The 25,524-nt window shown below is 35.9% G+C and overlaps 1 protein-coding gene across 1 annotated transcript in view; it reads right to left on the bottom strand.

Annotated features, from left to right (window-relative positions):
- The window catches only part of Myh15 (myosin heavy chain 15), a 137,999-nt gene that overhangs the window by 89,218 nt on the left and 23,257 nt on the right, over positions 1-25,524 (bottom strand). The window contains exons 10-18 of the mRNA XM_031364712.1: positions 23,829-23,932; positions 22,217-22,355; positions 18,235-18,353; positions 14,567-14,716; positions 13,539-13,709; positions 5,516-5,689; positions 4,389-4,521; positions 2,076-2,143; positions 1,156-1,243 (exon numbers count right to left, since the gene is read on the bottom strand). Of these exons, the coding sequence (XP_031220572.1) occupies positions 1,156-1,243; positions 2,076-2,143; positions 4,389-4,521; positions 5,516-5,689; positions 13,539-13,709; positions 14,567-14,716; positions 18,235-18,353; positions 22,217-22,355; positions 23,829-23,932 (1,146 nt within the window). The remainder of the gene's footprint in view (positions 1-1,155; positions 1,244-2,075; positions 2,144-4,388; positions 4,522-5,515; positions 5,690-13,538; positions 13,710-14,566; positions 14,717-18,234; positions 18,354-22,216; positions 22,356-23,828; positions 23,933-25,524) is intronic.

Here is a 25,524-nt window from a genome sequence, read left to right as displayed (position 1 = left end):
CTCAGATCACAGACCTCAGCTAAACCATATGTCAGTACTCTAATCCTCTTATGGTAAGGACTAGATCTTTTATAACAAGGCAGGTGTGGTTAGAAGTTTCTGACACTTTAAGATCAAACCCACTCATCCCCTTTATTACATATGAAGGATTGTTTTATAGCATAAGATTTTGTTGAAAACTTGATGAAATTCTCATTGATTTAATAGAAGTCATCTTATAGGTAGCAGAATTGCTCCAAAACTCAGAGGCAGCTGATTGCATTCTTTGCTGGACTAAATCAGGACCCTTAGATGCATTCAGAAGCCCAGCTGAGGACTGGGAATGTAGCTCAAATATGGCATCTTTACTTAGAATGTGTGGAAGCCTTGTATTACTCCAGCCCTAATAATATACACACACATACACACACAAACACAAACACATTCCAACAAAAGCAAAAAAAAACCATAAGAAATAATGAAGCTATAGATATGTATACAAATACATACATACACCCCCACACACATACACACAAATGAACTTGCAATGTTGAAATGTCTCCATATAAAAGTTCCAATAGCGTTGCTTGAAAAAATTGTCTGGATCAGGAATGTGATCCAGATAATTTAATTTGGAAATACTTTTTTGAGAATTACAAATGGAAAAATTACCACCACTCTCTCATTAATATCTTTCCACCATTAAGTCACTACAAAAGTATCTACCATCCAGAAGCATATAACTCCGTCAATAGGCATATTAAGGAAGATAATATTGGGAAGATTACTAGAAAAAATGTTTAACATTTTCTGAAATGATCTTGGTCAGTTTAGAAGATGAAGACCAAATGTTATTCATGTGCTAAAATGCCATCTTGATTTAATATTCAGTCCCTTTAAAAATAGTTTCTCTTTCTAATGAATTAAATAGGATTACATCCACGTTTTAACCTAAAATTCAGAGACCAATTTAATTTGGAGCATACTTTGGGAAATCTTTTTGAATAACAACCCAGAATTGAGTTCCACAGGCCTCACATTTCAGTTCCTGTCATCTTTCTATATGAAAATCTACTCATATATTAAGGAAGTAGTAAGGAATTCTTCAAAATACATTCAACAGGGCTGAACCAAAATAATTCTCTATTGAAAAGTGTAAAGATGTCTAGTTCTTACCTGGAATTTTGTTCTTATTAGGATTTATACATCTCACAAAATGAGGTGCTGTTGATTTCAAATCTGTCATCAATTTACTTATGTTCTCCTAAAATAAAAACCATAATAAACACAAAATCACTTTTCAAGATGTAAAATAACCCCAGAAAAGTCTAAATCTGTCAGTTGACTCTGATACACAACATGAATTCAATAGTATTACATGCTTACCAAACACATTATTTCTTCCCTGTGGCAAGTCAATACTTACCCAACAGACAGAGTTCCATTGTGAATCATTCCTGCCTGCTTTGAATTTGAATGCTGTAGCTTTTGAAGCTAAGAAATGAGATTTCTTAACAAAAGAAGTGATTTCTCGACTTTTCTATTTTGAAAGCCTTTATTCTAGGTCAGATTCCTCAGAATCACAATCAAGATTGTTTAAAGCACTTATTTGAAAGAGTGGAGAAAGCAGAAGAGAGAAGGGAAGAAAAGGCTGTGGTGCTGATTTAGCCTTGGCGTGGCTCTACACACCCAGCACCAGCAGAGTTGGTCCTGTCTTTAGGCACAGGAGACTCAAACTCTAGGGCCATAGATACAGAGGTGCCTTAGCTTCCTATTGCCTAAGAACAGTTCTATCCACTGGGAGTCATTATGAGCTAAGAGTCATACCAGGCACAGGATTAGTGCAGGGCTGAAGAAAGTGGCCAGTCAGTGCACCACTGGTGACTTCACAGTAACAAGGCAGCTCAAATATTCCACCTTAGTGTAAATGTACTTTCCACGAAAGCTTAGTCACTTTAGTCACCAAAGTTATAGGAGAGAACTGAGTTCACAAAGCTGTTCTCAGACCTCTGCACGTATGCTATGGCATGCACAGTCACACACATCATACATACACAGAATAATAATACTTAATCAACTTAAAAGATGTAAATTACTTTATGCAGAGATGTGATCAATTGGAATGATGTTTCTTTCTTGTGTGTCTTCTCTCCAAACTGCGTAGCTTAAAAAGAAAAAAAAGAAAACTACTTAAAAACTCCTTTTTCCAAAATATATAATGTTATAACAGTGTGGATAAAAACAAATTCATGCAAGTTTTTAAAACATGGTAATGTGTACCAAAAAGCTTTGGGAACACACACATTCTTCACAAAATGCCTATGATGCAGCTCCCTAAAGAAATAGTCAGAAATCTATATAAAGATCCTCACTCAACCATTATCTAGTCACTGTGGAAATTTTGGAGCAAAAAAGAAATTAAGAAATGTCTATTAAGATGCGTTAAATTATGAATAAATATGCATACAGTAGAATACTACAAGCTCAAAAATGATTATATAGATCATAGAGCAAATATGGAAATATTTTGTTTTATTTTAAGAGAAGAAGTTACAGAATATCTATTCTGGATATTGTTAGCCTGATTGTTTTAAGCACAGTGAGGTTATAATTGACTGCAAATGAAACATCTTGGGAGACCTACAAACCAAAATGTTAATAGTAGTTACCTACTGTGTAAAAAGATAGGCCTTTTACATTGATCTTTTTAATTTCCCTAGATTGACTGCTTATGGCAACACTCATGTGCTTTCAAGGTTTATTAAAAAGGCAAATCTATTTCCCATTCCTTACTACTGAAGCAAAAGAATCAACACTAAGATAAAATATCTTACAAAGAGCTCTGTAGCTCTAACCCACTCAGAAAAACAACAGCAGTAAAGACAAAAGCCACTGGCAATCTGGACACTGCAGTTAATAGAAAAAACTTAAATACATATTTTGTGAACCTGAATAGTAACTCTGTAGAGATATATACCATGAAACTTAATCATGAATGTTCTTTTGGGAGGCTCATGTGCTTTAAGTGCATCACATGACTTCTATGCACACCATTTTACCTGTTTTTGAATGAGACCTGACAACATTTTGAAACTGTAACTTTGGTCTAAAATGCATCAACTTGTCAAGAGAAAGTAAGGATATTTGTGGACAATTTAATGTGAGGATGTAATTTAGTGTGAGTACAGTATTCTGTTTCAGTCATCCTAGTTTTTTGGGAGACTACAGTAAAAGCATAAGAAGCTTGAGTCCAGCCACTGTCAAGACACAGTCTTTAAAACAGAAAACAACAATAACAAAAACCTAATAGTAGAATCAGGCAACTGTACTTCCCACAAATTATTGAAATTAAACACAACTTTCATTTTGTCTCCTCTTGATACAAGCCAAAAGTATAGGAGACTTGCTCCTTAGTTATATCATCATGTGCTAAAGAAACTAGTAAAGCTAAATTCTTCATCTACTTCTTAACCATATTAATTAAGAGGCCTAGATCAGGATAAGAGAGACCAGAAATTAATGTGAAGCTGGGTATAAAATAATAAAAGATGAGAATGTTAGGAAGTGACAGTGCATATGCTACTGACAGAAGAGCTGGCGCACTCTACCCTACATGTGTAGAGGGAATCTAAACTTGCTAGATTTAATATTTGCCAAGTGTTTCTATTTTGCAAGAAAAAAATCCAGAGGCATAGGGAAATATTTTGATTTTTTTCAACCTGTGTAAACCAAAGATGGTAGATAGATAGATAGATAGATAGATAGATAGATAGATAGATAGATACATACATACATACATACATACATACATACATACATACATAAACTTTGGCTCAAAGCTGCCTACACACATCTTGCTAAAATGTTTCTCTGTATGATGTAACCTGTAAGTTAATAAGAAAGCAAATTATAACTAACTCTGAGCAAGTTGCCAGGTCCTAGCCAAATACAGTCAGCCAACTATTCAAACCATGTTCACATAAAATAAATGTAAGGTATAATTAACAAGGCTATCTCAATAACTTCTAATTTTGCACATCATCTTTTTGTCTCTGGATATGAATAGCACCTCTTACTCATGTCGTGGTTTGGCGTAACATGAATCTTTTTTATTTTGTTCTGCTTTAGACTGCCAACCAATAAAGCCAATGAAGATTTACAAAACTAGATTGGTCTTTGATATATATTTGAGGATTATTGTCCCCAAACCATGCATCAAGCTGTGTTGTCAGTTTTCTCTTTTGTAGGTAAGTCAAGAAAAAAGCATGGATTAATCATAAATACTCTAGGACAGAAAAGACAGCACAGAAAGCAGAAGTTCTTATAACAGAAAGCAAAAAGGACCTGTGCAGATGCCAGGCCACCAATCAATCGGATATGAAGGCAAAACTTCTACGAAACTAACTCACCATTACTAGCAATGATGTCATTTGTAAAGAGACCTGCCAGGACTTTGTTGGAGGACTTCTGAAGTAGAGCCACCACTGTTTCATTAAGAAGCTCTTTGTTCTTTCCAATCCAACCACTGATATTGTAAGGGACCTTTGGAAAGGCATGGGTTTCAGGTAATAAAATAAGAAGAAAAGGTATACATTAATATGGAAAATTGTACATTGCTTTAAAAAAATCCACAAATTGTATTCTTTTGTATTAATTTATTAACAATATTGAGGAATATTCCAGAAGGCTGTCATGCATCCCAATTAGAATTTTTTAATTTTTATATTTTCAAAGGAGAAAAAAAATAAAAAATTTCACAGGTAAGAAAGAAATGGGTGAGAAGAACATAACGAAAAGGACAGAAAAAGGGACCAAGGAAGGATGGGTTGACCTTTATCTCCATTAGAAATATTTTATATTAGCAACTTTTATAGGCAGCACTAAAAAATAGACTCTATTCTTTCTGATATATAGTGAGTACTCAGACAAAGCTAGCAAATACGGCGGTATTTTACATGTTGTTATAACTATCTTTCATGATATCAAGAAGAAAAATCTCTGGGAACACTTGGGAGATCATTTTAGGTTGATGTATATTGTCATCATTCATTGGTGATATATCTGCTCTCTTACAATCACTGGCTATAAGAAGGAAAAACGGCATATATCACTGGAGAGGCAAGAGATATCTTTAAAATTTGTTTTTTTGCAAAAATTTAGAGACCATTACCCTATCTCTTTTTTAAAAGATAATTTCTGCAATCACTAGCACAATGTCAAGTTAAAAGAAAGACAAACAAGCAAAGATACCCCATGACTTTAATGGTCTCTAGGCCTTCCTACAGTTAATGTTTTGAGACCAGATGACAAAGTTTACAATGAGATTTCTGACCTTTGTGTAAAAGCTATCTTAGTATGAACATCCCATTTCCTGAGCACTAAAAGTGACACCACCTCTTTTCTGGCACTGAGATGTTCTTGTTCATCTTATAATTTAATCTAAACAATACTAAAATAATATTAGCTGAGGATTTTAGACAAGTTCATTTGAGGTAGAAACCAGTAAATGTGGGCCTGGGATGTAGGACTAACTTACCACCCCTGCATAATGAGCAAGTTCAAAGTGCACTTCGAAGTTCTCAGGAGACGTGGGTTTCTGGAAGTGAACTGACTTTCCAAAATGGTGGTCAAAGAGTTTGGTTTTGAAAGTCTTGTCAGTAGCTTTAGGAAGCATACATTCCTCTTCAAGAATGGAAAGGATACCCATGGGCTATGGGAGAGGGATAAGAGTGAGTTCTAAAAACCATCAAAAAAGAGTGTTTCTGGTAGTATGTCAATATAAATAGCTCACAAAGAACTCAGTTGTCAAGAACAAGCCAATCACACCACATGTCCTGTAAATATGTATTACCAGAAGTGTCATGCTGACACAAGCAGGGGCAATGGTGAGCTTCACACTGTAATAACATTTATGTGGGACGTAGATAATAGGCAAAATGAAAAAAAAAACTATGAAAAAGTTAACTTAGTTCCATGTATGCGCTCTGAAGAAATTTTGCAAAATAGAAAGACTGAAAACAAAAGAGGGTGGAAGTGATGTTACCTCTGCCCTGGATAAGAACAACCCAGAAACATCTGGTTAACGTATTCTGGCAGAAAAGAGGAAAAAGGAAGATGATAGAGATTCAAGCACATAATTGCATGTATGAAATTTTATCAGAACCAAGTGTGACCCCAGCAAAGCCAGCTAGGACACATAGTACAAGGAAAAAGTCAGAAAGTTAAATGCAGCTGGACCCCAAAGAACTTAGGGGTTGTGGTAAGGCAACTGGATTTTGAATGTAATGCAAAGCCTTTGGGGGGACATGTAACATGAAGTGATGTGAGTTGATTTGTGTTTGAAGGAAAAGATGGTTTAGGGCAGGAATCAATCAAGCAGGTTGGAGAGTTATGAGCTAATAGTGGTCTTTACATTTTAAAGGGATTTAGGAATGTACAAGGAGATGGGAGAGAAAATGATATTACTCCTTGAAGCAAATTTTCTCTAAATGGTCATAGTTTTTGCACGTGTTTGCTACCTGCTTACTCACTGTGGCATCTGCAAACAAAAGAAGTGGCAGGCTGGGTTTGCCCATAGCATCATTGTTTGCTGTCCCCTAGTCTGCATTAAAACAGTGTCAGAGTTTGTGGGGAATCATTGGAATTGTGATGGAGTTGAAAGTAGAACTATGTTGCAACTTTTGAATGAAGAGAATTATGGGTGTAGGACAAGTTTTCAGCCTGAGCAACTCTAATAGATCCTTCCCCTAAACAATATGCCCAGAGAAACACACACAGGGAAAACACATTTGACAAACAAGGAAAACTCGAGGATGCTGATATTTTTGTATATATTATATTAATATTATTTACCTATTCACTATCTAAATAACTTTGAAGTGCTTTCCATGATCTCCTCATTATTTCAGATGATTAGAAATATGGCAGTGTGATTTAGATATTGGCTCTAGTCCTGAAGTATGTAGCCAAAAAGACATGTAATCCATTACAAAATAGCCCAGAGAAATGGGCGCAATATGAGTCCATAACCACTAAGATAGAACAAGATTATTTGTTGCAAGAGCACAGGTCTTTGATTCTCTCCAGCCCTTTATACTCTTGAGTCTGGAGGAGACCCTGAGGATCTGATCTAACTTTCCTAATAGACCCTTGAATTCCCATCAGAACTGCTTTCTAAGGGCAAGAGCGGATACTTGAATTTTTTAGGCAGAGAAATCATACCAGGGTCAAGGTTCTAGATATATAATATATTAAAACAAGCTTTATTTATACTTAAATTCCTTCTTCTAAATATTTCGCTGGAACCACAGGACTGAGTTTCATTCTTATCCCACATAATGATTCATCAGATATTTGAAAATAAAAATTTTAATTATTTGTCACTCTAATATACATATATTAGAGTTTTCTCTAACATTATATATATATATATATATATATATAATGTTTTCTATACTTTAGCTTGAAAAATTATTAGTATCGTGTACTTGTACTGTGTGACAGGGAAATAGACATACACATGCCCCAGTATGTGTGTGTATTGTGTGTAGACTGTAGGACAACTCTGTAGAGTGGATTCTTTCATTGTACCTTTATGTGGGTTCCGTAGTTCCACAGATCAGAATGGATAGCCAGGCCTCTGTGACAAGCATTTTTACCCACTAAGCCATCTAGCAGATCCCAGGTTTTCTATCCTTCAAATTTTTTTCTTATGGACCTACAGCGTACATTTTATAGACACTACATTAGACATTCCAAAAGTAATTTTTGGCTCCTTCATGTATCCCAAGACTCGAAAAGCAGTGAAGAAAGAAGTGTCATCACAAGGCATCTGATGTAAAATAAATGCCCATCTTGTACGTAAAACACTTGGCTTTGTGAGTTCTTGGCAATGTGAAAAATAAGAACGATGAAGAAAAGCAGGAGAGGAGAAAAGAAAAGTAGAATGCCACAACTTAAATAGCTGATGAACTCATGCACACATGCAATCTCTTGGAAGCCTGGAAGAACAAACTCCATCTCATACTGCATAGTTTCCTATATAACAACAGCCAAGGGTGGAATGACTCATTTAAAAAACAGAAGCATCTACTCAGATGAAGCCTGTTAACAAGAGGGCCATGGCAAAGCCTCATAAGAACAGGCATTACTCGTAGTATCCACACCTGAAGAGGCCATGGGAAAGCCTCATAAGAACAGGCATTACTCATTGTATCCACACCTGAAGAGGCCCTGGTCTTTAGTCCCAGGCCCCAGGTCCCTGGTCCTCAGTGAAGTCAATACTGACTTTGCGAGCACAAGTTTGATATAAACCAACTAGATTTACACCTTGAAATGTAATGGTTTTGCAGCACCGAAGAAAAGGGCAAACCGCTGTCTTCAAGGTCTTCTTTATTTCTTAATTGCTCTAGAGGTGTAAACTTCTAATGAATAAAGAGCTCTCCAACAAATTAACTTCCAAATGGGTTGGAAAGGAGTAATTATTTGCTATCTCATAGCATCTTCACTACCGTCTTAGGGTTTTTTTTTTCCTATTACTGTAATGAAATCTCCTAAGATCACAGGGGTTCCAGGTTCCCATCCATCACGGTAGAGATGTTCCAGCAGCATGAGCTCAAGTCAGCGTTTGACATTATTCACAAAGTCAGGAAGGGGAGAGTGTTGAGTACATGCTAGGCACCACTAGGCTTGTATTGCCCATTTCATTCAACCAGGATTCCCTGCTCAGGGGATGGCCCCACCCGTAATTAAGATGATTCTTTCCGTATTGACCTAATCAAGAGAATCCATCATAGATGTTCTCAGAGGTAAATGTTAATCTAGATAATCCCTCACAGACATGCTCTGAGACATCAAGTTGGCAATAAATTATAATACTATATTTCACAGTAGATGGTTTGAATGTTTCTATGACTCAGAATGCTTGTACTACGGTTTCTCTCTCTCTCTGTCTCTCTCTCTTTCTCTCTCTCTCTCTCTTTTTAAAAATCTTTTACAATCATTTTCTTATTATCAGCATTTCTGCTGCTTCTGGCTCAAGACCTCTTGATTTCTCAGGTGTCCTCCCACCATTCTTATCTTATAGCAGATTAAATATCAACGGCCCTCATTTCTTTATTGCAAGGCTCAGAAACCATCTTACTTCCATCGCTTAAAGTAAGAAATAAATTCATTAAAAGCCCTTCTCCATCTGTCCTTCCTTTTCCCCTAGGTATTTCTTTTTGAATAGTAGAGGCTCCAAATAGGGACATGACATTTCCAAGGAGAACTTTCCTAACTCCATGTGTTTGTGCTTGCCTGTTCTCACATCGTCTCAATATTTATCTATCTTAACTTGCAGAAATAACATCCTTTCCTGAAGACCTAACCTAAATATTACCCCTTTCTTGTCAGGACTTTATAGCTCCCTACATGTACAGGCAACCTCCAATTTTCTGGTCACTCTGGACCTTTCTTTTTCTGTGGCTTTTAATATAGTTATTTTACATTTAGCAATTTTAAAAGATATTTTACACTTATTAGTTAGGTTATTTGTACATCACTGTGTGATAATTTAGATCTGACACAGTTGTTTTCCTTGACATCTGGAGAAAACCAAGGGCTTAGGTACCCCAATTCATAAGTTCCTCTCCCACTGTACACCCTGGATTAGGTCCACTAGCAAATGACCCCTCCCATATGAGATGTACCAGGTACAGTGCCTGAGTGTCTATTCCTTCTTAGCAGTATAATTAGACATGACCATCCCATCCTCCTGCAGAAATTGAATGTCACCCTATTGCCTCAGAACCTGCCTTCTCTAGCCCCTAATTACTCATTCTGTTCTGGCAGCAGCCTTGATCTGACCTCAGCTGTATGGGGTGTCAAATTCCTAAAAATATGAGCAAAATATGAACACCATGAAAAATATGTTACTCTGAACTACTCTTCTCAATGTTAGAAGCCACATGTTCATCCATCCACATAACCTATGGAGATTCATGCCTCAGTAACAGGGTGAAGATACAAGTACTTGAATAATATTTATCTGTGTAGTGGGAAAAAGTCTTGGTTTTAAGACATCTTTTCAATTATAAGAGAAATGTCTTAAGTAGAAAGATGATGCCTTCCAGGGCTGTACTCCTTATTACTCTTGGTTTGAAGCTTCAAGAAATTTCCAGTGAGCAATTAATTAATGGGTGAACATTGAACATATGCTTCAATAGGGAAATGTTTGAATCCTGGAACCTAGGCTGCTTGGTTGTGAATAGTCAGATGAACTGTAAAAAAAAAAAGTATGAAGCTATACATTAAAAAAAAATCTGCAGATAAACAAGATATAACCAGATGCAAATTATTTCATATTAAATAGCAAAATTAGCATAACCAGAGAACACTCCTTCGGAGACTGCAATATCAATTTAATGCTAGGCTGTTATCGGGATTTAAAATATTTTGGAAAATGTTTGGAATATTTGCTGCCTAATGATATGGAAAGTCATTGTCTGACAGTATCTCACTATTTAGAAGCAATCAAAGCTTATTCCAAAAAAAGAAGTTAATCCATCCCTAGCTATGGACCTATTGAGATTGTTAGTAGCTGGAAGAGAGAGAAAGAGTTTTCTGTAAGAGTATAGCCACTGGCAGGCCAAAGATGTTCCAGCAGAAGGACACATGTTCAGGAATAGTTTGGGAACACATACTGCTTTTGAAGGATTAAAAAAGCAAAAGACAAATTTTAAAAGTTGGGTGAATAGGGAGGAACAATGGATCTGGGAGAGTTAGGTGAGGGATGAGTGTGATTGAAACACATCCTACAGGACTTTCAAGGGACTAATGAAAAGGTAAATAGGCAAATGCAAGAGAAAATGTTAATTTAGACCAAGTGAGGCATGTAAGGCTAATAATGTAATCCACTGTGTAACACACTCAGCATTTATTATGATGGTAAAAGCCGAAGTGAATCTTCTCTTGAAGCCAATATAATTCTAAAACCTTATCCTAATCTCATGGGAGAATATTAGAACCTTTAAAGACATACTGAAAGAGTAACAAGCTCTCAAGCACAAAACTTTGGATATTTGTCAAGAAATAAGAGGGATAATCTCTTTAACGAAGCCTTATACATAGCCATAAGTATGTATTTGTATGATAATACTTTAGGAAGTAAATTAAGTTCTGAACCACAATATTTCAGTAATAAAACAAGTGTGAGTTAATCCTATAATTGGTTTGTTCACAGCATTCACATGGAAGGAGGTCACTGTAAGCTTGAAGAAATAAATTAATGGCTAAGCTTGCTCTTTAAAATACATGATAAAGTCAGTATGAGACAAATATTTTTGTAAACATAAAAACATGCAACTTTTATGTTTGAAAATTTTATTTTCAAGTCCAGCTAATTGGTTGACCACTAACGCAAAACACAAACAACTCATATTTTAAAAGGTTGAAAACTAAAATTTTAAAAGATACCTTGATGCACTTTAAAATAACTGTAATATCATCTAATTATTTAACAAACCAATATTGAGCAACACCCTCTGGACATGATGGTTGTTTTGGGTTGTGGTGGCAAACCTAATGCCTGGAAACCTTCTAGGAAGGGGAGTCTAGACAACAGTCACAAGGAAATAAGGAAATATTCATGCTGTGCAGGGAGCTGACATGGACCTCATCATAGATACAAGGAACTACAGTTCTGAGGTGGCCATAGACCCAGCTGATAACAAAGCTAGACTCCCAATGGCAAGGATAAAGAATTAATTTGTCTGACTCCACGTTGTATTTCATGATCCTTACTGCACTGACCTCATTATCTCAAGTTCATAAAGGACAAACTGAAGAAGGTAGAGATGGAGGACCATGGTTTGCCTGTCTCTGAAAGCATAGGGAAACGAATTGGGGCAGAAAAAATGAAAATTCTTCTTCCTGTAAATATGCAGCATATGTATAACACAACATATTTTGTATATATTGAAGTACTGTAGTTACTTTGAATTTAAAATTTCCCATAAGTCATTCTATATTAAGCACTAAGTTTTACCATTATATAAACAATTTTCTCTCCAAATCGATATACTGGATCTTTTCAAAATTTTGTATTTTTCAAGAGAGTTCTTGCTATTAATCTCACCCGAGTTCTTTGAAATAGTTGAAGACTTATCTTTGCTTTCTATCACCTGGTCAATATTTTTTTCACATTTTATCAAACCAGTGGGAAATCAACAGGAAATTACATAGATATTGCTAGAATATAACTTGGAGGACTCAGGGCTGAATAAATGAGGCAATAACCTCAGGTCAAATGAAAGTCAATGACATTGACCTACCATGGTCTGAACAATCTCTACATCCCTCCTTTCTATTTGAAAACAGTCTTATTATCAGCAGTGTCAGCAGGCTACAGAAGTGACAGTTGCTAAAAATTAAGTCTTTCTTTCTCTTTGCCCATATGAAGCTCCATTTTATCTCTAGTCAGCAAACCAACACACACGTGAGTATATACACACAAATACACTAACACATATATACACACACCAACACACACATACAAACACACACACACAATTCACCACAGTATAGTTAGTTTATTACTATTATTTTAACAAGTTTATAGTGAAATAGGGAATCCATTTTTTTATTCAACCTTCCCTCTCCACTGGGAAGTCAATGACCAAAGTAAAACAATGTGATGTTTCTTCCTTTTAAGAATAATAGGATTTGTTTTCATCTAAAACTTTAAATTATCTGTACAGAACAGTGTATTTATTAATTTCCACATCCTTCCTAACAGGGTTGGTGACAAAGGTTAGAGTATGTGAAGAACTTCAGGCAAAATCTTTGGCCTGCTTAGACTTCTCTCCAAATAGTACTGCAATTCCTGATAAAACCAAGAATAGGCACAGAGTTACTACTATGTGACAATGCTTGTTCTTGTGGACAAAGAAGCAGAAAAGAGAACATGAACCCTTCTACCAAACCCCATAGCATAGAGCAGAGATGGGGGCCTCACACAATTCAGAAACCATATATTACAACTAGTTTAACAAGCCATGAAACACTGTGATAAATTACTTAAACTAACTGGTACTGGTCCAATTAAATTAACAAATAATATTCTGCTTGGTATGAACTTTAAGAATTTAGATCAGTTGTTTACTTGCATGGTAATTTGTCAAATTTCCTTAAGCTTCCCCTGATATGGGTATACTCATTGTTAATAAGGCAGGTGCTGCAGAGTTTACATTTTAAGCTCTGTCTTTCTCATGAGAAAAACCAAGCTTGGCCATTTAATTTTAAACAAGCCCCCTTGCATTTTAACAGTGGAGATCATGCATAAGCTACAAGTGTAGAGACAGACTGTGTTGCACATGATGGATTATGGCAGCATAAAGGAAAGTTTAGCTGCAATGTCATAGGTCTTGAACACAAAAGCCACCAGGAGAAAATGGAAGGAGCCTTCCAGACCCATTCCCCATCCTCTGACAGAGGTGCTTTCCTGGGATGGATCAACATGATAAGCTGTGATAGTTTGTAAATAAAGATGGACAAGGAGGACTAATACATGTATACTGTACCTTCTCAATGAGATCTATGCAGGCTTGCAAATCCAGACCATAATCAATGGACACCCAGTCAAGGCCTTCTTTCCTGTATTCTTCTTGCTCCAGAATAAAGAGTTGCTGATTGAAAAACTGTTGTAACTTTTCATTGGTAAAATTGATGCAGAGTTGCTCAAGACTATTGTACTATAAATAGGTAGGAAGGAGAGTTAAAATTGCCACTTGCAAGAATACATGCTAATGAGAATTAAAAAATCATAGTTGCCATCACATGATGCTAAGAATACTTAACCATTAAAAGTGTTCACTTAAATTCCTGTCTCCTTCAAATATATCTGCAGACTAATGACTATCGCAGTAAAATAATGTTCAATTGATTATTATTAAAAATTCACAAGACCTCTATCTACTTTGACTTAAATACGGATTAAGAAATTAGATAGTTAACACTAAGTATAATAATAATAAATGTTACTAATTATAATTATTCTTTAATCAAAATAGCCCTTAGAATTTAGGTATACTGATTCTTTCTACTTATTAATTTGCTTTTCTTTTTTAACTATATTCTAATTGAAATATAATTATATCAGTTTCCCTGTCTTTTTCCTCCCTACAACTCTTCCCATGCGTTCCCACTTTCAAGTTGATAGCCTCTTTCTCTCTAATTATTCTTGTTAAATACATACATATGTGTGTATATGTATTATTACAACCTGCTGAATCTGCTTTTGTTGCTTTTGTGAATATAGTTTTATGGCTAACCAACCATTCTGTATGGACAACCTATAACAAGCTCATCCCTGGGAGAAACTAATTCTCCTTCTTTGAGCAGTCATTAGTTGTCTATAGTTATTGTCTAGGAATGAGACCCTGTAAGATATTCAAGATATTCCTCTTTCCACATTTGCATGACCATTGATATTAAGTATAATTATTCTTAGCATGCTTTGAACATGTTTTCCCATGATTACATTTCACAACTCAAATTTTCTAATCTCCTTGAAATATTCATTGATTTTACTCTTACCAGGTATACTTACATCAAGTGTTTCAAAACCAGTGATGTCAAGAACACCAATGAAGAAATGGCTTGTCAGCTTGGTATCCAGGGCCTGGTTCATGCGTGCCACTAGCCACTTAAACATCCTCTCATATATTGACTTAGACAGTGCACCAACTGCATAGGTTACCTGGAAATCATATTTAAACTTTTTTCTTCAAAAATTACAAAAAATAAATCTTTGAAAAGAGGGTGTGGAGAGATGGCTCAGTAGTTTAAGATGGCTTGCTACTCTTCCAGCACCCAGGCAGATCACAACTGCTTGGAACTCCAGTTCCAGGGATCCAATTCCCTTTTCTAGTCTCACATGCTCACACCCACATACAGACTCAAACACATAAATAATAAAAGTCAATGTTTAGCATGCTCCTGCAACAATGTTTGATTTAATCTGGGGTATCATCTATCTGTAAACATCTTCTAGTCAAACTAGTGTATGTTTATTAATTTTCTATGGTCTTAGAATTCTGGTGAATACAAGGAGAAAATGGAAGAAGATAAGCAAGAATGGGTTGGGTCATGGAGAAGATCAGAAAAAAAGTTAACACTGGGGCTAGTGAGATGGCTCAGCGGGTAAGAGCACCGACTGCTGTTCCAAAGGTCCTGAGTTCAAATCACAGCAACCACATGGTGGCTGCCAACCACCGATAATGAGATCTGATGCTCTCTTCTGGTGTGTCTGAAGAGAGCTACATTGTACTTATGTATAATAATAAATTTAAAAAAAATAAATCTTAAAAAAAAAAGAGTTAACACTGTGCCTCCTTATCAAATGTGTAGATGGGAGAAATGATGTTCTTATTAACAATAAACTAAATATCACAAGGTATGTTTTGATGGTATACTCCAGAACCTGGTTCTGAACGTTGTGGTCTTAAGACCTTCTATCAGCATCAGCATTATCTGAAGCAAATATTTAGGAAAAAAAAAAAAAAGATATCAGGACCAGGTCCCACCCCAAATGTACTGAACCTGAAGAGTAATACTATTCCCACATTCACTCCAGCCAGTTGCTAGAAAATCCTTTTATGTCATTTAATGAGGACTTGTCTGCCCTTAGTACCTGATGGTGTATCTTATGCCTAATGTCATGTACAAATTTGTAACCGGCCCCTTAGCAAGACGTCTTGTTAGTTGAGTTCAACCATGGTCACTTTTCCATGATGTCTTCTCTTAGAAATGTTGTTTTCATTCACCCTCTTTTCTCATTCTTGACCTATAAATTCCTACTTGCCATGGCTGCATGAGGACTTGAGTCCAAAGTCACCTTCCTGTTGCAACATCTTTATTACAATAGTCCTGAATAAAGTCTCCCTCACAATCTAATAAATATTAGGATATTTCTTTCTGTTAATGAACTGTGTCCAATAAAGTTTCTCAAGTGTTAATATTTAATATTACAAATCTATAATCCCTAGAACATGCTTGGTGCTGCTGGCTGATAAAATGAATGACTATTAACAACTCACCTACCTTCTCAGCAGTTCCATCCCAATAGTGTTCTTGGAGACTCTAATTTTGACTTCCAACTCTTTATTACTTTCATTCTCAGTGTGTTCCTCACCTTTGTAGATCTAGAATGACCTCAGGGAAAAATCATCCTGGCACAGATTTTCCTGTCATGGTGAGGCTAAGAAAATTCTCTTTTACTGACCCCAAAACAATGAGGTAGTTTGTTTTTTAATTTTGAAAAATATTTTCTAATTTCATCCATTTGACTGCAAAACTCAGGATGTCCTTGATCTTAATAGCTTTCTTAACTAGTTCTATTAGAGTAAAACCTGAATTGCAAATTAATCGCCTGTAGTACATTATTTTAAGAGGTGGTTATTTAATTATAATCTTCATACAGGCTCATTAGTTATATAAGAAGAAAGACCATAATCTATAGTCACTGCATATCACTGCATATCACATAACATGGTGGATGTCTAAGAAACAATGACAATGACAAACATGTCTAATCCTAACACTAGGAAGTAGCTCAAATACTTCTGATCATATGACTCAACTTCCACCCAAGTTAATTATTTCAACATTTATAGAGCACCTGCTGGTTTACAGCGCACTATGCTAAATGCTGGTTGTAATCCATGGCCTTAAAGATCACCAAGGTTACTTTAAATGTTCCCGCAAATAAAATATCATAAAATATTCCTGATTCACTTACTGCTTAGTGGCATAAGACTAGAAACAGATAAGCATTTTTCTCTGTGTGTCTCTTTGTGTCTGTGTGTCTCAGTCTGTCTAGTCTATCTGTGTCTGTCTGTCTGTATCTTTCTCTCTCTCTCTCTCTCTCTCTCTCTCTCTCTCTCTCTCTCTCTGTGTGTGTGTGTGTGTGTGTGTGTGTGTGTGTGTGTGTGTTGTCATTGACAATCAAATCGATGATAAGTATTTTACTCCTGAGGTACATCTCCAGATGCATGTTAAACAGTTTAAAAAAACTATCATTTTCACTATTAGACTCAAGTTTAAAGAAGGAATTGGTAGTGTAAGGTAGATGAAACATTTTCCTTACCCCTTATAAACTCTGCCCCTGTTCTAATTTCTCAATGAGGCCGAAGGTAATTCCATGATGTTCAAGCCTGTTATGGCCTTCACATATTCAGTCTATCAGCTATATGTACTGGATTTTTGTTATTGTTTTTGGTTTTTGCCTCTTTGGCATTGGGGGGAAATGGGAATTGAGACACTTTTATATGGCCCTGGGTAGCTTCAAACTAATTCATCCAAAGATGATCTTGAATCCTGATTCCCAAGCCCCTGCCACCTGAGTGCCTCCTAAGTGTCACCAATGTCTCATACTAGGGTGTCTCGGGGTGTGCATGGGTGTGCATGTGTTTGAGTATGTGTAAATGTATGTGTGTGACTGTATAGGTGTGTGTATGTACATGTGAGAGTGCATATGTGTGTGTGCATGCATGTGTGTGTATGTGTGTATATATATATGTGTGTGTATGTATATATGAACATATATAGGAGTGTTGTTAGTGAGAGAGACAAGGTTATGACTTCACTGTACCATTTCCTCTTTCTAAAAAACCACATTTACCACTTCTCCCATAATGAGGAGAAACTCTGACAAATCCTCATCTTTGGACATGAATGCAAGTACTAACACCACTGCCCCAAGTTGGTGTTGAACTTCCCTTCACAAATGACTTTTTCTCCTTGTCCACAACTTCACAGGCTGTGAGTCCAAAGTAATATAAGAATGCAATGCAAGAATTTCTTACAATAGTTACTGGACTTGGTCTGGATAAGAGAATAAAATTGTGTTACCACTGAGATTTTGGTGTGTATATATTACTGCAGTAGAGCCTGTACCACACTGACTGATATATACATATATCACATATATGTATATATATGTATATAAATATATATGTATATATGTGTATATATGTATATGTATATGTATGTATATATGTATATATATGTATGTAGATAGAGAGATATTCAACATAGTCCCTTACCGCTGTAATATCTTTCCTAAGGACATTTGAGTACTTACCACAGTAGCCCTCTTCACTGCATTCACAGAAACTGCTGTTGGTAACATTGTCAATTGTTGAAAATATGTGAATATGATATGTGTAAAATAATTGCATGGTCACACAATCACAATGCCCTCAAATATTACCTTACCTGTTGTAGGCTTTGACTTCTGGTAACATATTCATTACAAACTTTGATTCTAGGATATATCAGGCCTTTTAATAACTCAGAAGTGTTAATGCCCATGAGGAAAGCAGCTTTGTCAGCATCTGGTTACAAAAGAAAGGAAAGATGTCAATAAGAGAGAGAAGAAAAGAGTAGCAAGGAGGCCAAGAGTAAGAGAAGGTAGAAAACACTGTTGAAATCATTCCATCATAGTCAATACACTGATCAGAAGGCAGATCAACATAAAAATATAAATTGCAGCTTTGAAATAGTTGAATGCTAAATGAAAGAATCTACTTCTTGCAGATACATATCAACCCACATTGAAACACCACTTAAAGGTCCCTCAGAATGGCTCTTGTTAAAAGGCATTGGTGAAGTTGTATGTATGGCATGGCAGAAAACAGTCTGACACTTTCTTAGAGGTTAAACAGAGTCACTGTAGGACCCAGCAATTTCTCTCTTGTGTATGTATCTAGGAGAAATGATGACATTATAAAAATTGTACATAGCATATCTAGTAATATTATTATAGTGGTCAATATATAGAAAACACACATCAATTGATGCAAAAAAACCAATATATGATATGTTTATATACTAGAAATGACATGGAAAAGAAATAAAGGTTGACATAGTCTCCAACATGGCTCCATTCAGAAGGACTTAAGAAAGGTGATTGGGAGTTGTAGGAACTTCATGAAACTACCATAGAAAATGGTGAAATTGTTTTTATAAATATTACAAATACTATGTGCATAGATTTTTTATAAAGATCAGATGGACTTTATTTCTTCCTTTTGTTGAAGAGCTTTAAGAATTTAATACAAGTGAAATTGGTGTGCGTTACTGCTGTATTTTTCTCTTTTGCTCTTTACTATTCTCTGTCCACACACATTCAAAAAGCAGAATGCAGAAGTGACGTATAATGTGAACATTTGAGATAACTCCAAGGTGCATCTTGGAATATTCAGTGCTCTCTGAAGTGATTAAGAAGTGACCCTAGGGAAAAAAAAAGAAGTAACCCTAGAATAATGGATGTTATTTTGTCTTTAACATTTAAGGTAAGATGGCATACTGAGAAATTGAATTAACTTTGTGAATAAAACTTGATTTAGGGACACTTGGAACTTGATTTCTTAACACTTAAGAAAATATGCACAAATTGTATTTTTATATAGAAAGTATTTTTTAGTCCTAATACAGGTACAAATAGGGAAGATGAAGACACCTGGCAAGACCTAGAAAATGTGTCACCAGAGTGGATAGATTAATTATTTGGCTTACTAGTAAATATGTCTGGCTTCTGTAATAAGAACAACTCTTCAAACATATGAATATGCCATAATAAAACCTAGAATCTTATACAATGAATATATGCTAATAAATAAAGATGTTTCAAACAAAACCAAAGTAGTCTTTTTCTTACTAGCCTTACTGGTACACAGCTGTAGTCTCAGGTACTTGGAAGGCTCAAACAGGGGGACACTTGAGCCATGAGATTTAACCAGCTATATGATGTTAGCTCAATCTCAGAAACTAATAACTGAGCAACAATAATAATGCTTTTGTCTCAAAGTATGAAAAAAGCAACAAAGCAAAATAAAAGCCTATGTGCTACAACATATGAAGATTACAGATCTTCATATCATTTTCCCCATTTCATCCACATATGTGTTCAAAGCTGTGATTTCTCAAGGGACCACATAATCAAATCCATCCATATCTTCATATACTTTATTCTTTCATTCTGTTGTATTTTCACTGAATTATCACTTGATATACATTTGCTTTACCTGTATCTCTCAGAGCTAGGATGATATCTTGTTCACACATGTATTCTCAAGAACAAAAATATTCCTGATACCCAGTTAAATGATAAAAGGACACCCAACACAGTCACACAAACTGAGAAAGTGGCCTTAACAAACATTAATTTCAACACACACACACACACAAAATGATGCTCAATACCACTAATCAGGAGGAAAATTCAAATCAAAATCATAATGAGACATTACTATATTTCTATCAGAACAGTTATTATAAAATCAAAAGAGAGACAAGTGCTGGCACAGATTTGAATGGGAGCCTTTGTGTATTGTGTGTGGCACTATCAGATGAAGCCACGGAGGAAACAATGTGGCTGCTCCTCAAAAGCACAGCACGGTGTTAGCATTTAATCCAGAAATTCCACTTACAGATAGATACACAAAAGAAATAAATGGAGTGAAACTGATACTCTTATTTATCCTAACACTCCACCAGAACAGGCAAATAGTGGAAGCAACCCAGCTCTGCACCAGCTGACAAGTGGATAAGGAAAACAACGTGGAAGCAACCCAGCTCTGCATCAGCTGACAAGTGGATAAGGAAAGCAATATAAATACATACAACCGAATGTTAATTAAAGTTTAAAAGAAATGAAATCCTTATACATATGACAATACATATCAGCCTTGAAGATAGGGTGCTTAGGGAACTAAATCCAGATACAAACATATAAATATTATGTGATTCCACTTGCATAAAGTACCTAGACTAGTCAAACTCATAGAGATAGAAATTACAACTATGGTTTTCAGTGGCTGAAAATAAAGGGAAAAAAAAAAAGTTTAACATGATTCAACTTTCAATGAGACAGAAAATAATAAAGTGAATATAGTTAATTTCAGAGAGATACACAGATATGATGAGCATGATCAATTTTGTTATGGAAATATTATCAAAAAACAATTAAACCTTAAAACTAAATGTACTCTTCTGTGAAAGTTTTAGATGAATATAGCTTCTCTTTCATGTGGAATTTTAAAATTCAATGTAATTATTGAAACCCTGTACTTTCTTTTTTATAATTGTTATATTTTGCTTTTATGTCAATCTAGAGAGATAACTGATTGTAATATGTCTCATATGCTTTCTAGTCAATTAAGTACGTAGTTTTTCATGGTGTTTTTATTTACTGTCTGAAGTTTTCAGACATGTATATATTTTAATCTTATCCATCTCCCTCCAAATCCATTGAAACCCAACAACCCCTTTTAATTATTACTATTATTATTATCATTATCATTATTATTATTAAAATACACTCCCTGGGCCCATTTACTACTGACTTGGTCCCCATATCCCTGAAGAATGAGCCTCCCTAATCAACTGTAAACTGCCAATGGCCCGCACTAAGGGTAGGTTACTCAAGAGCCCCTTTCTCATTCATGCTGGAATTCTGATTTTCTCTTTTAATGGGAAGCAGGGGGAGTATTTGAAGCATTGTAGTTTTGATAGGATGGATCCAGCTTGCCTTTGGAATTTCAAGGGTCTTTGGCCAGAATACCCCACCACCACCCCTTATACCAGTCAATAAATTTTATGAAAAGTTGCTCCATCCTTTTTCTTAATAGTCCAGGACCTAAAAGTATATTCCACAGATGCTCAAAAAACTCTACTGACATTACCAGTAATGAGTGAAGAAAGGCTTCTTGTGCTGTGAGAGGAAGATAGTATAGAATAATGACTGAGATAACACTTTTTAGCAACCGTAATAGAGGGCTGGGTGTAGATGGTTTGCCTAATAGGGATGAAATCCTAAATTCAACCCCAGCAGCACCACATGAAAAAAATCAAATAAGTAACAATTAAGGAAAATAGTATTAGCCGGGCGGTGGTGGGGCATGCCTTTAATCCCAGCACCTGGGAGGCAGAGGCAGGTAGATTTCTGAGTTCCAGACCAACCTGGTCTACAGAGTGAGTTCCAGGACAGCCAGGGCTACACGGAGAAACCCTGTCTCAAAAAATAAAAAAATAAAAAAATAAAAAAAAAGGAAAAAGAAAAAAATAGTATTGATTATTTTCAAAATTCTCTAAAACAAACAAATAAAAAAGAGATTAAGAGAGTGCAAATAAAATAAGGTGAGCTTGAAGACAAAATTTGAACAGAATTGTGAGCTGTGTGTTTGTAAAGTCTTACTTTCTGTGCTGTCAGCCTCCAGCTGCTCTTCTCTGGGATTCTGCCTAAACTTCAGGTTTCCAAAGTGCATGATGGCTCCAACAAGCTTATAGCACCCAAACTTCTCATCAGGAAGAAATCCCAAGATGTCTATGGCTTTCTGTGAGAAGAGAAACAGATGGCTGGCTGTGCTTCCCTTTGCCTGATGGCTCCAGTAGGCACCTCACCCTGCCATGTGTCACACAACCCTGCACTAGACTGTGGGCTGCAGGGATGAGAGGCAGAACACCACAAGCCCAGAGACAGCTGGGCTCAAAGCAATGCAAATAGGCTTTGTGGGCACTTGGCCACCAGGAGTATGCTCAGTTCTTTAGAAGGGAATTAGGAAGGCTTAAGACTTGGCTTATTCAGTGTCCAGTAGCTCCAGCAGTTTCCTTCAATACCCTATTCCTCTCTTCTCTTTTCCAGCAACAGGTCACTGAGTGGCTACAGGAGGTTCTTTATTTTCATGGTTATAGAAGCTATCACTGAATCTGCTGGGTGGCTTGTCTCACATGGTCAACTGCTTTTATTCCAGAGCCTGCTCATTTTAGAAATTGGTGAAAGGTGTTAAGAAAAGCACATTATCTTGTGATGGCTAAGAGCAACTCCATTTTGTGCTAAGCAGCCATTTCAGTAACTCTTTGTCTCTGACCTAATTTCCTAAAATGATTAACTTGGCAGCCCTGACTCCTCACCCTCTCCCCAGAAGGTTTGTTTGACTTCTGTGGGTTGATTAACCACGGCTCAGACTCATGTAAATTTGCTTATCTCTGTGTACTGGGGGAGTGAGACCGTTCCTCACATTGGTATAAATTCTGCAGAAATGAAGTAATTGTGACCATTGACATTAAAAGCCCAGACCTCAATGCCAAATCCAACAATGGTAACTGAGGACAGATTCAGAAGAAATAATACTCAGCTAATTACAACTGGATAAAGTTCAGACAGTCTCTAGGTGTCTTCTAACTCCATAACAATATCACCATATCACTACATCCTAAAAAGATACTGTATGTAGCCCCAGAAGAATGTACTTATTATAGTAACTAATTTAGAATACATATAAAAACAGGGTGGAAAAGTCTATATTCAATACTCTTTTTCAATAACTTCATTTATAGAAATGTAAAACTGAATGAATATAATACATAAAAGACTTTCTAAGATATTGACAGGAAAAATCTAGTTTGGAAGAATGATTCAATAAACAATAGAACAAAAAAATTGAGTTTTTGTCTAAAATGCTTATAAAATGAAATTGAAATGTCAAACTCCATAGACCACATGGTCTTACAGTGTAATTATAAATAAATAACAATACTAAAGCAACTCTATAGAGATAGAAAGCAGAATTTAGACTTTAGAGTAAAAACGTTTACTATTATGTTGAAATTTGTCGACATTTCTTCAGCTTTAATGCCACTCTACTGAAATCATGTGTTTCTACTGTTAGTAAACTTTGGAGAGAAGCAGCCTCCACCTTCAAGAGGAGCAAGGCCTGGTCCTCAGACCTGCAGATGACATGGTATGATGTTGGTTTCATTTCTCATTGCCTTCACCAGACTTAACTTCTACAACTAGCACGTCTTACTTCTGTGGCCAGAAATTCTTTAGCATCGTCCAGGCTCTCAACAGCAACCACTCCACGGGAGCAAATATGGAAGTCCGAGGGATTCGTGGACACTAGAAGCATGTCTATAATGGAAAATTTGTTATTAAACAGCTTACAGAAATACACAAGGCCTGAGGATGCAATTGACCAAAATTCAGGTTACTCTTACAGTTTATGAAATACTTGTAAAGATGCCAAAATCAAATACATATTCTAGAGGAAAACCTCTGCCATCAATATTTTGCCCTCTTTTAACTAGTCAGTCATGTGTCAAGGCTTCCAAAAGATCACCAAGGTGGCCAAATCCAAAAGCAGATTCAATTGCAGTAGCACATAATGGTGGTTGTTGGTAGGGAAAAGTAGGCAAAGTGTGATTACAGAAACTTGGCCTAGATTCATGACAGAGTATCAGGGGATAAAAATGTTCTGTAAAATTTTAAGTACAACAGACCCGAGGTTCATAGTGGTAATGGTTTCTTACACATATATGTGTAATATATATATATATATATATATATATATATATATATATATATATATATATATAATGTCAATTGTGCATTTCAAACATGGAGCTAACTTTAGGTCCACGATTCTCCTTTAAAGCTATTTTGGTTATAATCCTAGATGTTTATAGCTGAGCCACCTCAGTAATCATTCTACCTGCCACTGCAGCCCATATAGATTCAGTGTAAGGTAGGCAGGCTGGTGTGTGGCTTAAGAAGGAGATAGCCAATCAGATCTGATAACAGGATCCAACTCTATGTTATCTAAAAGAAAGATATCTCATCTGCATGGATGAAGACTGCCTTAGAATGAAAGGATAAAACTCTAAGCAAATGGACCAAGAAACAGACAGGTGTTACTATCCTAATGTCTTACAAAATAGACTGCAACCCAAATCAAATAAGAGGAGACAAAGATCTCTTAGTTCTGAGCAGGGGAGCAATCTACCAAGAAGACATTATAATTCTAAACCTATACACATCAAACTTAGGTACATTCGATTTCTTAAAAACAAAACAAAACCCCACACTACTAGGCACTAAGCAACTATACACTAATACAGTAATAGTGGATTACTTTAGTGCCCTATTTCTACGTCTTCAACAAATGATGCTAGTCTAACTTGATGACAAAATGTAGTAAAATTCAAATAAATCTATATTTACCATCTTGCACAAAACTTAGGTCCAAATCCATCAAGGACCTCAACATAAAACCAGATATACTAAATCTAATAGAAGAGAAAGTGGAAAATAGCCTTGGATGTACTGGTACAGGAGACAATTTCCTGAGCAGAACACCCATAGTTTAGGCTCTAAGATCTACAACTGATAAATGGGACCTCATGAAACTGAAAAGCTTCTGTAAGGCAAAGGACACTGTCAATAGGACAAAACTGCATCCTACAGATTAAGAAAAGATCTTCACTAAGCTTACACCTGATAGAGGGTTAATATTGAAAATATATAAAAAACTCAAGAAGTTATATTACAATAAACCAAATTACCCAATTTAAAAATGGGGTACAGAGACAGAGAATTCTCAATAGAGAAATCTCAAATGGCCCAGAACCACTTAAAGAAATGTTTAACATCCTTTGTCATCAGGGAAATGAGCAAATCCAAAGGACTCTGAGATTCCATCTTACATCAGAATGGCTAAGATAAAA

The sequence above is a fragment of the Mastomys coucha genome, unplaced genomic scaffold (genome assembly GCF_008632895.1).
Source record: "Mastomys coucha isolate ucsf_1 unplaced genomic scaffold, UCSF_Mcou_1 pScaffold12, whole genome shotgun sequence".
Classification (NCBI taxonomy): Eukaryota; Metazoa; Chordata; class Mammalia; order Rodentia; family Muridae; genus Mastomys; species Mastomys coucha.
The sequence above is the reverse complement of the archived record's forward strand: the minus strand, read 5'-3'. Positions and strand labels throughout refer to the sequence as shown.